At 39.0% G+C, this 16,111-nt stretch overlaps 1 protein-coding gene across 5 annotated transcripts in view; it reads right to left on the bottom strand.

The window, feature by feature from the left end:
* PLD1 (phospholipase D1) overlaps positions 1-16,111 on the bottom strand; it is a 185,413-nt gene that overhangs the window by 97,302 nt on the left and 72,000 nt on the right. For all 5 annotated transcript variants that reach the window (XM_037137477.2, XM_037137478.2, XM_037137473.2 and 2 more), the window contains exons 5-9: positions 15,977-16,082; positions 13,898-13,963; positions 6,534-6,592; positions 5,200-5,292; positions 14-166 (exon numbers count right to left, since the gene is read on the bottom strand). In XM_037137477.2, the coding sequence (XP_036993372.2) occupies positions 14-166; positions 5,200-5,292; positions 6,534-6,592; positions 13,898-13,963; positions 15,977-16,082 (477 nt within the window). The remainder of the gene's footprint in view (positions 1-13; positions 167-5,199; positions 5,293-6,533; positions 6,593-13,897; positions 13,964-15,976; positions 16,083-16,111) is intronic.

Below are 16,111 nucleotides of genomic sequence, written 5' to 3'. Positions count from 1 at the left end.
TTGAAATTTCTACCTTGAAAGGTTATCGATTCGGAGTCCATATTTTGTCTCTGTCTCCTTCCTCCCCACCTTAATTTGGAATTCTTTATCCACAAGCAGGACGAAGGCTACGGCACCACTGTCTGGTTTCATATACAGTAAAAAGGAGTCTTTCACGATCAACCACCTGGGAAGAGATAAGCAGCATTTCTGAAGTTGCACTGAGTTACTAAAACAAAAAGAACAAATTATATGACAAATCTGAAGTCAATGCACTAGCAGAGAGTAGACAACTTTATTTGTTACATGAGGGATTCGTTTTTGGAAAACCATTATAAAACAAAAAAATCCAAAACCTTCCTATTAGGTTTTTCTGAGAAGTACTGTTGCCAAGCAATTCAAAATAATTCATTGGCTTTTTAAACATTAAGGGCAAAGCCTGGAAGAAAACCCCTGATAACGGCAGGCAGTGCTCGTGGGATGTGCAAAGGGGCCCAGCTGCTGGCAGAATGGAATGGGCTGGTGTTTGCTAAAACAAACTATCATAGAAGAAGCAAACAGTTTCTCAGTAAGTATAATCTCAGTAAGTATGTTTAAAAAAACAATAAAACACCAAGGTGTTTATTGAATAAGGGAATCCTCACACCCTGCCAAGGCAATAGCACAGTAATATCACTGGCACTGTGTTTCATAAAGAAAGGGATGAAGGAGAGACAGGAATGGACTGAGGCAGGCTAGCAAGCTACTGTGACAATAAAGAAACGTTCTTCTTATGCTTGGTTGTAAATGTGCATCCACTGGGGATCTGGGGCAGAGCCTGAGATTCTGCATTTCTAACATGCCCAGAGGGGTTGCCTAGGTTAGAATCACTTTGAGCAGTAAGGATGTAGATGGCAGGCATGGCCCTGGGAGTGGGAAGAGCAAGACAGAGAGAATGGGATCAATGTCAAGTAAAAACAAACGGCAACTTTGCCCTGCTGCATGTGACACCATATATGCATATTCACCTGCAGTTGTGGAGTGATCAAATAATTCAGTTGATAATTAAATACAGTAACAACAGGTATATTACATCACACATTAGGCAAAGTAAAGCACATTATGGGATAAGTAAGGCCAAAACACCTTGCACATAAATTAAATAATATTATAAATGTCACATGGAGACTCAGAATTTAAAAGAAATCTGTAAGAAACCCTTACTGAAATTGCTAACCACATTATGTTTTAGTAGCTTTATAATTTGGGACTTAATGTAGATAAGTCTACATGGATTTCCACACAGTTCATTTCATCCATGTGTTTTTTAATGCACAGGCTGTCTCCCTCCCAATAAAAGGGGATGGGATGGACCAAGGATAACTTGCAGTAAAGCACATACATGTGATATTGTTTTACACAGGAAAGAATAATGGTCACAGAAAGCAGGTAAGTAACCACAGTGCTAATGTATTTACAGTGATGGCAAACCAATGTGGGTCTGAGCTTCCTGGTTTCTCTGGTCAAATGCATAAGTTAAAGAAATGAGGTCTCACACAATAAGCTAACTTCCAAAGGAATTCTCTCATTTGGGAGCTAACACAGGCAACTGCACAATATAATGGATAATGTTCACAATAATTTTCATCAAATACAGAAATTATACATTTTATAAGCATTTTTAAAACACTGATCAATATGAATGACATGGCCATTCTATCAAATGGTAACTCAGTGACCCTGGTGGCCATGGCTAAGTTATCAGTCCAGACATGGGGCTGCCTATTGATAAAACTTGGTTAAGGCTAAATGAGAGTGGATGGGTCACATATCTGGAAAAGTTCCTTCTCTAGCTGCTGTCCCTTCTCTCAGCTTGACTTTGATGCAAGCTAGAGAACAGACATGTGAGACCTGGTCTCAGAGAGCTGGTTTACTATGCTGCTGACTGGGAAGGCGCCACGGGCTTTGGAAACACAGATGGCAGGCTTGCTAATCTGAGAAGTCAAACATACCAGGCTTGTGAACTTGCCTGCCTGGAAGTCAAGGATACCTGAATGGCGTCATAGCCAGTTCTGGCCAGAGCTCCATACCAGAGACAGCAGTGTGGGACAATGGTGGAATGACCCATATTCAGGTGCACCAGCTCCCATTACAAGACAGATCTTGGAAATGCTCCTGAGAGCACAGGTCATGGCATAACCACCAGGGCCAAGAGCTGCAAAAGATGTCCTCAGGAACAGGCCACCAGGTGCCACCATACAGACGTGCCCTCCACAAGGATTCCTGCTTACCTAGCCTGCTGGAGGTGGGCACTGATGCAGGCTACATCACCCTGCGGGAAGGGGCTGCTTTTCTCTAATTTGCACACCAGCTCCCAAAAGGCTACAAACAACCCTGCTCAGGAGCAGGAATGAAATGGCAGGGTGCATTGCTTGGCCAGGGCACTGCTCAGCATGAGAGGGTGCCATTCACATGGTACCTAGGTGAATGGTTCCTCTCTCGCCCCTCCAAGATGTGGCAGCCTAGAAATATGGAATTGTTTAGTAGTGACAGATGAATTTTGAAAGCTGAACAAAAAAGATGATGGCTTCGGTTTTGACAATGATGAGTTGTTCTTTCTTAACAGTCACAGCTATCAGGGTAACCTGACTCCAGGAGTTCTTCTTAGCTATATCATTCATTAAAACTCTTCTGATTTCTTCCCTTTCTCTTTTGTCAATGGATTTTTTTCTTTAATGGGAGGATATGCATCAAGAAAGAAACCCATTAACCAGTTTTTCGGGAGTCAGCACTGGCTGTGCAGAGATTAAGCACCTGCTTTCAAGTCAGCCTCCCTGGGCTCCCGTTCTGGCTCTGCCACCTACCTGCCTGACTGTGAACTTGGGCAACTGGGCCCAAAGTCTAAATCTATAAAATGAGAGTAAGAGCAATGCCAAGGTCCTACATGTTTGTGCAGATTAACTGAGATGATTCATGTGCATTGCTTAGCATAGTTCCAGATGCAAATGAATTTGAATTTTTATGAATATTCCTGTTTTAAATCAGGTGAAACTATGATCTGTTCTAACAAGATGCCTATGCTACTACTTGCTGTCACACTAAAATGCAGGTGGGCAGGCATGAGCCAGTCATCACCCTCTCAGCCTCATCTCCCACAGTTCCCTTCCATCACCTTGGTCAGGCTGTTCCTCAGCCTGACAATCTTGTTCTACTCTGGCCTTCCATATTCACTATTCTTCTGCCTAGAAATAATTTCTTCCAGATCTTTCCATGGATAGTCCCTTCTTGTCAACCAACCCTCTGCTTAAATGTTTTGTAGATGGCAAATATGTGGGTTTTATTTTCTTATGCCTTCTGCTACCCAGTGTTTTTTATTGTACCATTTAAGCCATTTATATTTGAAGTGATATTGATAGGTATATATTTACTGCCATTTTATTCTTTATAACTATGTCCTTTGGTTTTTTTAAATATTTTTATTTATTTATACTTAGAGAGAAGAAAAGGGAGGAAGAAACAGAGGGGGAGAACCATCTATGTGACAGAGAAACATCAGTTGGATGCCTCTCATATGCACCCTGACCAGGGACCAAACCTGCAACCCAGGCATGTGACCTGACCAGGAATCATCCTGCAACCTTTTGTTTTGCAGGACAACACTCAACCAACTGAGCCACACTGGTCAGGGCGTTCGATGTTTTTTTTTTTTCCTTTCTGTTTCTTCTTCTTCTTCTTCTTCTTCTTCTTCTTCTTCTTCTTCTTCTTCTTCTTCTTCTTCTTCTTCTTCTTCTTCTTCTTCTTCTTCTTCTTCTTCTTCTTCTTCTTCTTCTTCTTCTTCTTCTTCTTCTCCTTCTCCTTCTCCTTCTCCTTCTCCTTCTCCTTCTCCTTCTCCTTCTCCTTCTCCTTCTTCTTCTTCTTCTTCTAGAACACCCTTTAACATTTCTTGTAATACTCGTTTGGTGGTAAGAAATACCTTTAGCTTTTTCTTGTCTGCAGAGCTCTTTATTTCTCCTTCAACTTTCAATGATGGCCTTGGTGAGTAAAGAGTCTTGGTTGTAGCCCCCTGCTTTTTATTATGTTGAATATCTCATATCAATACCTTCTAGCCTGCAAAATTTCTATTGAGAAATCAGCTGACAGTCTTATGGGAGCTCCCTTGTAGGTAACTAACTATCTTTCTCTTGCTGATTTAAAAATTGTTTTTTTAACCTCTACCATTTTAATTAGGATGTGTCTTGGTGTGGGCCTCTTTGGGTTCATGTTGTTTGAGACTCCCTGCACATCCTGGACTTGTGTGTCTTTTTATTTCACCAGTTTAGGGAGGTTTTTGGTCATTAGTACTTCAAATAGGTTCATGATCCCTTGTTTTCTCTCTTCTCCTTCTGGTACCCCTATGATTCAGATGTTGTTATGCTTCATGCTGTCCCAGAGGTCTCTTAAACTCTCCTCATTTTTTAAAGTTTTTTTTCTTTTTGATGCTCTGATTGGGCATTTTCTGCTACATTGTCTTCCAAGATGCTGATTCAATCCTCTACTTCATCTAACCTACTGTTTATTCTTTCTGGTATAGTCTTCATTTCAGATATTGTATTCATTTCTGACTTTTTTAATGGTTTCTATGGCCCTTTTTATGCTTGTTATTTCTTGGTTGAAGTTCTCATTTTCATGCCTCACTATTCCTCCCAGTCTCAAGGTAGCTTCTTCTGTAAATCCTTGATTAAAAGACTTCTATTCAGCTAGCCTTCCGTAGTTGTTCAGGTTAACTGTTCTATATTTTAGTTATAATTCCAGTTTGGTCCTGAGAGGAGGTGAGTGTAACATTTGCCTAGCCCACTGCCACCTTGGATCTCCCTATTGTCCACATTTTTTACTATAGCTATCCAGTGGGTGTGAAATTCTATTTCACTGTGATTTTGATTTACATTTCCCTAATGACTAGTAATTTTGAGTATGTTTCTTTGTGCCTATTGGGCTTTTGTATATGTTCTTTGGCCGACCAACTTTTGAGTACAATAGCTGACTTGGTTTTCATGTGTATAATTTGTATACTCTGTCCACAAGTCCAGGTTTGAGAAAAATGTTTAAACAGATGACGAAACTTGGAACTTAAAATGATTTAACATTTGCTCTGCTATGACTTTCAAAGGATTTATAATTTATAATTTAATTTAAAACTAATATGTAAAAACTTCCCAAGTATCTACTTTTTAAAAACAAAAACACAAAATTCCTAAATCTTACCTTCTTGACCAGCGATAGCAGGCTCTTCCGTGACCACAGCAATTCAAGCCAGGTATCCTATGTCCCCCAGATCTTTTCATTATCATGCCTTCTCTGAAAGAGACATCTAGTTAACCCATTATCTTCAAATTTCAGACTCACTCTTGCAACCTGGGACTAAATTTATTACTTCATTCTCACGTGACTTTCCTCCCCACTCTTTCTTCCTTCACCCTCAAATAGCTCAGTATCCTATTTGCTAGGCTGAGTATTCCAGCAGCTAACCTTTAAAGCACTCTGGTTGCAGTATAACTGTGTTTTACACACTGCAGGAACTTAAGTATCCTGGCTTCTGGCTCTAAATGCTGAGCATTCCCTCCAGTCTTTGCAACAGCCTGAAAAAGTCCTCACACCTTGCCTAATGCTGACAGGAGGACGGCTCAGCAGCTATTCGAACACAGGAAGTGCTCTCCCACAGATTCCAGAGTGTTTCTGCATCCATTCATGTACAGGTCTAGAACCAGACCACGCTCAAGGAAACAGAGCAAAGCTTTTAGCTTTGGAAAGAGAAAGATCTTGATTTTGAAAGATGTAAAAAGAAAGATCAATAAAAATGGCTAAACAAAGAAATATTTCAAAACAACTACTAACAATGATCATTACTATAAAAATGTTAAGCTATCATATCAAGCTATCCTATTGTGAAGGGAAATAATCATTAAGTAAATTTCAATCTTGTTACGTAACATACATTTTACACAGTATTATTTTTACTCATGAAAATGAGCAAAGAAAAGCTCATATGTATAAGTGATTAGAGGAAGGGACTTATATATTTGATTTTTCAAAATGAAGATATAAGTGACATACAACAGTATATTAGTTTTAGGTATTCAACACAGTGATTCAATATTTGTATAATGTGAAGTGATGGATCACCATAAGTCTAGCTAACAGGCACTGTTACAGTTCTTTTTTCTTGTGATGAGAACTTTTAAGATCTACTGTCTTAGCAACTTTCAAACATATAATATAGTATGCTTGACTTTCAATGAATTCTCCCACGTGCCACATTTGCTGCCTGTATTAAACATTCCAACTGTGGGGCTATAAGAAATTGGTGCTACAAGCACAAAAGAAAGAGGGTGGAGCAATTGCTACCCTTGTTTAATGTAGCAAGACATGTTTTGTGTGAATAGATCTCCTCAGCTGCTCTGACTCAGCTCCTCTGTTGAGAAGAAAAGAAGCTAGTGGTAAACCCAGGTGAGTTCCATTATCATGGCATGCTGATGAATCAAATATTAATGTTTATGAACATTCGCATTTCTCTTTAAAGATCCAACACTGGAACTTACATGCCCTTTGGTCCCAAATCGTGGATGAAAGACAGCTGACTTATATCAAGGAATTCTGTCTGAAAAGAGGCCAAAAACCCATACTTTAAAAAGTTAGAAAAAAGAGAAGTTTATGCACTCAAAAAACACAGATTAGTTATCGCAGTGTGTAAGTACACCTGTGGTACTGTACAGACTACACAGATTAATAACAATGGGACTGCCCTGAAAGAGTACACACTAGAAGTATACACATAATTAAAACACAGGCAAGAAAGTGATGCATGCTCTAATATGTAAAAATAAAATGCTCAAGAAGGTCATGGAGAAAGAATTTCCTCCCGATAGTCTTGTATTTGTTTTTTGTTGTTGGCAAAGGAAGATTGTGTGGCACAGTGTATACACGAACTATGAAAAACTGTGTGAAGGGAGTGAGGGTGGTGCCAGATTTGGAACATGGACTAGACTTTGCATGTGGAAATGGGAGATGAAGGGGACACAGAACAGGAAAGGTGTAAAAAGGGAATTGGATGTACGGTTAGGCAAGAGTCAGTAAGATAAAGGAGAATAATGGAAAATTAAATGCCAAAGTGAGCTGAGAGATGGTTGGGGAGGTCTTTGAATACCAGGAATACCAAACTATTCTAATAAAAATGTAATAAAAATTAAAATTAAATGATTAATAAAAATTTAATTATGTGTAATAATAATATAAAATAATTACATTTTAGTGAGTGTAACTTAAGAGAACTTTTGATCCATCTTCACTTAATAAATCATGAGATTAGAAACTGTAAATATTATAAAAACATCAACAGTTAACATTCATTGAGAGCTTAATATATATTAGCCATGTACTAAGCATTTTTCACACATTATCTCAAACCTCTTTGAAATAGGTGCTATTTGCCCTATTGTACAGAAGAGGAAATTAAGATTGAGGGCAGAAATAGGTAAACTTTCTCAGCAAAAAGTCAGACAGTAAATATTTAACCCTTCATGAACCATATAGTTAAACTAGCACAAAAGAAGCCATAGATAATACATAAATAAACACGCATGGCTGTATTTCATTATAACTTTACTTATCCATAGTAAAATATGAATTTAATATCATTTTATGTCATGAAATATTCTTCTTTTGCTTTTTGCCAATATTTAAAAATGTAAAAACTATTCTTATCTCACAAACCATACAAAAAAAGGCAGTGGGCCGGTTTTGGTCCATGGGACATAGTTTACCGATCTCTGGTTTAGAGAAGTTAAATAAATTTCCGAAGATCACTAAATTAGCAAGGGGTATTCGAATCAGGTCAAACCAACCAGTATCCTCAAAACTAAACTGCAAGAGCAAAAAGTCTTCAATGGAGAGTACTTTGAAGTCATTGAAGTTCAACAGGTAAGAATAAATACACAATTTTTTATAAATAAATTCTGTTTTTTGGGGGGCCCCCCTCATATTCACATGTTTCATAGCAGTCTTTCAAGATAAGGGATGATAATTGCTCTCCCTGGAGATGGCAAAGAAAGATACTTAAGATATTTTTTAGGAACCTCAAGAACTTGAAGAATTCATCCAAACTTGTAGATATTGTAGGCAAAGTATTATGGCAAATATGTGGCTTGGCTTCTTTGCCATGAGGGGCTAATTAAAGTTCAATCTGGAGATTCCTTTTGAGATTGTGGCAAAACAGACTGAGGGCCTACATGATCAATTATTATTCTTGTTGTGTTTATGAAAATAAGCAGACCAAATTGAAACTGATTTTAATGCAGTAGAGAGTCTTGATTTGGCTCTCTTTGATTAAAATGAGGGTGATTTTAGGGGGAAATGTGTTTCAAAAGAATCTATAATACACACACTGTGGTAGATATTAGACTTTAATTAAAGTTTTATTTTTCATCTACAAACTCAATTGGTTCCTGAATTTTTCTAGTTTTCTTCCAAACTAATATTTCATTTTTTTACCCATCTTTTGACTTAAAATTATTGAGAACTAAAAAAAAAAATTTCTGAGTCCTGCTCTCACAAGTTACAGCCGAAGGACATGATATAACCTTCAGAATGCCACAACAGCTCATACTGAAACAGTCTTAGTAACTGATGTTGTGTAAACCATACAAAATTTACATTACCAGAGATATTCAAACTGCAGATAAGGAGGATTGTCACTGCTTGTTTTCATTCAACAAAAGAAACTTTGAGACTTACTTCCAAAAATCCTCTCCACTGACAGACTTACAGACTCAGAAACGGGTTTATAATTTGCTCTCATCATTAACCTTTATTTTTTTTTCCTGTTTTCATAGGCATGGTCCTTATTAAATACCTGATTGCTTGTTTACACAATATAGTTCTCATTTTAGGACCCCATCTTCATAACCACCTCCTGAAATGAGATTCAACAATATAACTGAACTGACTTATTTTCAGGACTACAAAAATGAGTCAGTGAAATATGATATAATTTCAAGATAATGATGCTTCAGGGATTCCAGACTATCCCTACTTTGGAAGAATCTGCTAACAGCTTCTCTGTTTCAGTCTCTGAATCTATTCCCTTATCTGTCTTAGGCTGGGAGAGACTTCCATACCCTTCAGGCTGGACTGTAGTCGTCATCAGCAGGAAGCAATTACTGAAGACTTACCATCCTCTTTGATTACCCCTAAAAGATTTCAGGGATGGAAGTCTCGAGGGGGGAATGAGACAAGCTAGTAAACCAGAACAAGTGGAATACAAAAACTGAGACACATAGTTAAACTGCCAAACAGTTTAGAGCCATCTAGTAAATCACAAAATCCTATTTTCCCTAAACCAAGGACACTTAAGAGTAAATGGTTTATAGTTCTCCCAAACCTCGGGGTAAAGAGCTGAAATCACCCTGCTGAGCAAGATAGCAGAAATCTAATTAGTACCATTTGTGCTAACCCTACCCAAAGACAGTGAAGTTAAGGGAATAAATCTCATCTTGGAACATCAGCATAAAGCTGATAAATATTCTATTGAAATCCTCCCTAAGATCTCCCTGAAACCCCCAGCCTTTAAAACCCTGGAGACCTAGCACATGCTCTCCTTCCCAGGAGCACCCCTGTGCCTCTCCCTTCCCCTTCTTCTTTCCCCCACAGGCCTGGCAGCTCCTAAACTCTAAGGGACAGGTGGCAAATACAAGGCCTGTGAGCCGAATCCGGCCCTACACCTTGTTTATCTGGCCTGGCACCTTGTTTCTACCTGGCGGCAGCGCTGAGCTCTCGATTCACTGTTCTGGAGTAGTTATATTTATACAGTCCTAGAATTACATTCAGCCCTTTGAAAGCAACTGCAAGGCTGATGTGGCCCCTAGTGAAAATGAGTTTGACACCCCTGCTCTAAGGGACCAGATGAGACTGGCAACCAGTGCAGCAATGGGCAGCAGCAGCTCATCCTGGGCTAACTGAGCCTGTCTGTCCGCAAGGCCCCCTTTTCTCTAACCCTCCAGCCTTGCCTCAGCTCACTTCTTTCCCACAACATTTCTAATGAGACAAGGTAGCCCCACCTAGTCTCTCTCCTGTTGCTTTATATATCCTAAGCCCTTCCTTGTTTCACTGTCTCCAGCTTAAAAAAACAAAACAATCCCTGTTACAAAAAAAAAAATCTCTGGCAATAAATATGCTAATACAGATTTATCAGATTGAAAGTAAATGTGGCAAGATCAATTTAGAAGCAAACCTAAACAATACAACTTGAAATTTAACAAAGATTGTGTTGTCTAAACTTCTCACTGTATCTTCAGTGATAAGACTTCCATTCTCCACTTGGGCAGGTGATTCTTAGGAGGAAGAATTTAATCATTAATTTAGCCTGACAATATTTCACTGGGCTTATTGTTCTTGAATAATGTACTAATCAATATCTTTTCCCCCCCAAGGAACTTTTAAAAAAAGCATGTTAGGGAAACAGCAAAGCAAAGAGTTCCCACACGTAGGAACTCCAAACAAACCCTAAGGGTAAAAAACAAACCCTGGAATTTACTTGGCAATCACATACACATTGTTTTACTACCCCATCTTTGCATTAGAGAAGGGGGATTTTCCGAGGTCCCCTGTATTCCTGAGGTAACAAAATTCAGGAGAGTGACCAAGTAGGAAATTCTCAGAAGTTTAGGCAAGAACGTGGGTTGGCCAGCACCGTTGTAGTAAGGGTGGGAGGTGGATTCAACACTACAGCAAAGGCTGCCTTCCAGGTAAAACAGTACAGCTCTGGGGACAAAAAGAGCAGACAGCTCATCTGTGGTGAAAATGGAGTGGCTGGACCAAGGCCTCTGCACTTTCCCACGTCTAAGACTCACAGGAGAAGGACGATACTTCCATCAATTTGCAGATGCTGCTGTTTAAATCAGTATAGCTTTTCTCGGTTGGCATGGAAACACTGTGAGTGCATCTTTATTAATCTTTACCCACTCTTCCCCTCAAGCTAAATTTATTCATCTTACAAAGCAAGGGGCAGGTGAGTTCAGTGTTATTGACCCGTGGGGTGTTCATCTTCAGATTCCTTACCTCCAACATGGTGATTTCAAGCTAATCACCACCTTAGAGATAAGAAATCTAAGTTTGGGAATCAAGTGATTATCTTGAAGTTAGCAATAGCACCCTATCAGTTTAGGGCACTTCTCTTGGAAATTATGCCCTTTGTTCCATTTCTAGATTTTAACATTCAGTCAGGAAAAAGTACATTTATTGTTTCCAATGACTCATTCTTTAAATTCCCTAGAAAATAAGCATTTTCCAGTTATTCATTAAAATGCCCAGCTAGTGGGTTTGGTACTGTAGCCAAAATTAACACAATTCAGGACACAAAAGGAATCCTGTTTGAAATTCCATGGTATTGTACAACTGAGTAAATATTTCTTTTTAGAAAAAAACATATTTACACCTTGAGAAGAGGCCAAATATATTTGGCCCCATTTTACAAATGAGTAGAGAAAACAGAACAAATTACCATTCATCTCCGGGGGAACCTATCTGAAGCTAAATCCACTAAAACACTAGGACAATTTGTTTTTCAGAATCTCAGGGAGAAAAAGAGGAATAAAAACAAAGGAAGTCTTCATACTTCTGGAGGGAAAAACACTTGTCTAAATACTAACCCAACCCATGACCATATAAAAGTAGGAAGGAAGAGGTGTCCAAGTCTGATGTCACTGAAATTTTATTGAAATTAGGGACATGATATCTGATCCCTTCACCTCTGAGCCATGACCCTATTGGCCTAAGGACCCAAATTACTTTATAATAGGTTTGTCTTATACTTATAAAATATGAATTAATTACTTGTGATCAGATAAAAACGACTTCTTAATATGCTTTTTGCAGGCAGCAGTTTTAATATTTCTTACAATTATCAAAGGAAACATATAAATGTCCATCTAATTTCACAAATATGTGGAAGAGGCCTGTAAATCTGGTCTCTGGGCCAGATCACATTTAGTATGAAAGGAATATAATGTCAGAGAATGAAGATATATCAAATTGTACCCTATAGTTGAGTCATTTTTGAGAGTTCTGCTGTTGCCATAAAAAATGAGGAGTAACACTACGGCTCAGCGGACTGAGCACTGGACTGCGAACCAAAGGGTCGCTGCTTGGATTCCCAGTCAGGGCACATGCCCGGGTTCTGGGCCAGGTCCCCAGTGAGGGGCATGTGAGAGAAAACCACACATGGATGTTTCTCTTCCTCTCTTTCTTCTTCCCTCCCCCCTCTCTAAAAAAATAAATAAAAATCTTTTTAAAAACCCCAGCAACAAGGAGTAACATATATTCGGGCAGCTATAAACCAGGTTTTCCCTTCCAAAGGAAATGTTTAGAAGACATCCTGGAATTTCTAAATACAAAATGGGTCAACCTTGGAAAGATTTTTATGACTAAAAAAAAGATATTAAAATAAACATTTAAAAATTGTTTAGTCAACATTAGAATCCAAAATATAATAATGTACATGGAAAGAGAAGACTAGACCCAGCAAGTACTGTTCTAGAACCAAAGAAAGAATAAAAGTAAAGCACAGGCAGCCAGAAAAGTAAAACAAATGGAAAACCATTGCATCTGGTGCTAGTGCTCGTTTAAATAACTGCCTATTAAATAAAACAGCATATCTGAAAACAGACTTCAGAGAATACAACAGGAAGCAGCATTTTTATTAGTAAGAGCAGTAAAAACCTTATTTGTTACGTTCTTTCAAAGTTGAATGTTTCTGAGTTCTAGAAGGGAAGAAATCCTTCCCATCATCCTTCTCTTGAGGTCTACTGGTTGGACTCAAATTTCTGGTTTCCCTGGGAAAACTCTTCTCCAGGATTACGAAACCATACAAGCTCCTTCAAGTCCATCATCAAACATCACAGGGCAAGCTGCTGCAGGAAGTGGGTCATGGTCAACCCGGGCCATTTGTGCGTAAAACGTTCCACTTGGGTATGTGCCCTACCCTCTAAACAATACACTGGTAGACAGCAAGAGGTCAGAGTCAACAAAAGACTCCTAAGGGTGAAGGCGCTTTTGCTTCCTCTCCTAATGCACAGAGGCCTTCCCTCTTTCTGTTTAGTATTTATGAAATAGCACTCTGTAAACTAGAGGCCAAGTCAGAGCTGCACCTGCTCTGAAGCGCTACACAGACACCACATACATACACTCAGCCCCACAGCAACACAATGCATACAAACACAGACGCAAAGTATGATAATCCATTCTCAATTGTCTGGGCTTCTATGTAATTGAACGCTAATCCCTTACAAACACCACACCTTCCAGGGCCTCTGAGGAAGTAGAGCTCATTGTTTTCTGATGCCCTCTGTAAAGCCTGCTCCCCCGTGCTGGCCGCCACGTGCCTCCCCGCTGTTTCCAAGGCCCATCTCTTATTTTCCAAGAGGTTCTACTCTCCCTTGCTTCCCATGCTTCTCACTTTCACAGGAAAAGGCAGGCCTTTTATAAGCATCACAGGTTGATCAGATGGCATTCACAGCAGGCTCCGTATGATCTTTGAATATTCAACTCTGCTCAACTGTTTTCATCACTTCCTACTTCATGTTTTCTTGTGAGGGTTAGAAATGCTTTGGGAGATTATTCTGGAAGCCCGAGGAGAAAAGAAGGTTGATTTCTAGATAATCAAGCCTGTGGCAGCTTTCAAGATCATTTAAATCCACTGTTATAGACAAATTTAGCTATATTTTATATTTTAAAATAATTACCGTAATCCAGATCCTTGCTGTCAAATCAATTTTGTATTCATTTTATTTATTTTAACATGAGGAATAATTCTAAAGTGGAAACAAGCGCTTGTGTAAATAAAATGATCTAAAATTTAGCTGACAATTTACAATTTTATAAATTCAAAACTTAAATTACTAAATATACTTACTGTCGCATGATAGTTTCTATACATGGGCATTTTTAGTAACTTGGTCAAGTAATCTTCCAGTTGTTTCTGTAATGCAAATACTTGAGATAAGAGATAATATCATCACACTTACAGAGAAATTTAGACAGTAGCAATAATGTGATCACTGGCCCACCATAACTTCTGTAAGTGATTCAGTGGTTTGTTACTATTATCACTGGACAAGAGATCCTGGATAGCATTAAGAAGTTATTTCCACAATCTCCTTGAACCATTACTTAAATCTCTTCTTGCCATTTTACTTTTCGTATGCTTAGTTCTTCTGTAAGCTGCTGACAAGGCCCCAGGTGTATGTCCTTTTAATCTGCCATGGTTACTAGCACAGAACTTGCCCATAGTGGGTGGTTTTACAGCATTTGTTGATTTCTATCAAAAACCTGAATTTCCTCAATTCTAACACTGAACTGACTGGAAAATATACTGCAATTTTTAAACAGCTTTTTAGGGGAAAACAAGAAGGGTGGTTAAATAAAAACAGTTTCTAGTAAATTGTGCCCTGATTTCGAATATGTTAAAGTAAGAGGGACGAGGGGAGTGTCCACTATGCTGACCGCAGCCCATGCCGGAGCACTGGCTGTTAGAGCCATAGCTGATCATTCCCAACTGCACTCACATATGTCCGCATGGCAAACCCAGACTGTAGAATTTTATTTGTGTAGCTATCCTGGGAAATAAGTATCCTAGGTCCCTAAAAAGATTTTAAACAAGATGGCAACTACAAAGAAGAAATTTAAAAAATGCTTTTCAGATTACAAAAAATTTGAATGGGAAGACAGCACTAACATTTATTTGTTAATTTTCTAGTAAAAGAAATTAATCTGTCCTATGAAGGACCATATCACTGAAGCAGAGCAGGCCTGAAGCTTCTGCCCTACTGATGTACACGCCTGTAACACTTTCCTACTCTTCCTACACCCTAACTGCTCCATCTGTAGTTTGAGAATGAGATTTTATACCTATTTAGGATAAACTATTCCAAATTCTGAAGCTAATGTATGAAAATATATAATTTAAAAAGAATAGATCTCAAAATTCTCAATGATGAGCTCAATCTTGACTCATGACAAGCCCAAAAATGTTCCTACTGGGAAGACAGCTTCTTATTTATTTATTTATTTAGTTAGTTAGTTAATTGTTCAAGTACAGTGTTCTGTCTTTTACTCCCATCCCAGCCCATCCTCCCACTGCTCCCCACCTCCCTCCCATTTCCAGCCCCCTTAGTTTTTGTCCATGTGTCCTTTATACTAGTTCCTGTAAACTCTTCCCCTTTTCTCCTGAAATTCCATTCCCCTCCCCTCTGGTCACTGTCAACTTGTTCTCTATTTCAGTGTCTTTGGCTATATTTTGCTTGTTTGATTGTTTTGTTGTTTAGGTTCCTGTTAAAGTCGCGATCATATGGTATTTGTTTATCACCACCTGGCTTATTTCACTCAGCATAATGCATTCCAGTTCCATCCATGCTGTTGCAAAAGGTAGAAGCTCCTTCTCTCCTTCCACTGCACAGAATTCCATTGTGTATATGTACCATAGTTTTTTGGTCCATTCATTTACTGATGGGCACCTAGGTTGCTTCCAACTCTTGGCTATTGTAAATTGTGCTACTATGAACATTGGGTTCTTTGGATTGGTGTTTCAGGGTTCTTAGTATGTAATCCTAGCAGTGGAATTGCTGGGTCAAAAGGCAGATCGATCCATTTTTAGTTTTCTTAGAAAATTCCATACTATTTTCCATAGTGGTTGTACTAGTCTGCAACCTCACTGCTTTCTAGATCCAACTCACAAGCCTTCCCTCCCCAGGAAGACATCTTCTTTATAACATTGCTCTTAACAAAGAAAACTCTTCTGGAAAAACTCAACCTCCCCAGGGTCAGAATAGCTTGGGGAAGAAGGGGCTGCCTAACGTATTCCAGAGAAGCTACACCAGGCTGGGTGATGGATCAGTGGGTGGGAAAGGTTGTAGCCAAACCCACCTCAGTAGCTGCCACATTTCTACGGTGCTGCCAAATTATGCTCAGAACAACAGAAGAGTGAAGGACTTACCCTTCTACCGAACAACTGTTCTTCTTTGATCATGTTTTCAGAGGTACGGGGCAAGCTTGGCATCTCTCGAGGCTCTTCTTTGACGTTCTGTCTTCTGAATGTGTGTCTAAAGCACACACATAGCACAATGAGAGC

This window comes from Artibeus jamaicensis, unplaced genomic scaffold, assembly GCF_021234435.1.
Source record: "Artibeus jamaicensis isolate MK-2021 breed Jamaican fruit bat unplaced genomic scaffold, CSHL_Jam_final scaffold_474, whole genome shotgun sequence".
Taxonomy (NCBI): domain Eukaryota; kingdom Metazoa; phylum Chordata; class Mammalia; order Chiroptera; family Phyllostomidae; genus Artibeus; species Artibeus jamaicensis.
The sequence above is the reverse complement of the archived record's forward strand: the minus strand, read 5'-3'. Positions and strand labels throughout refer to the sequence as shown.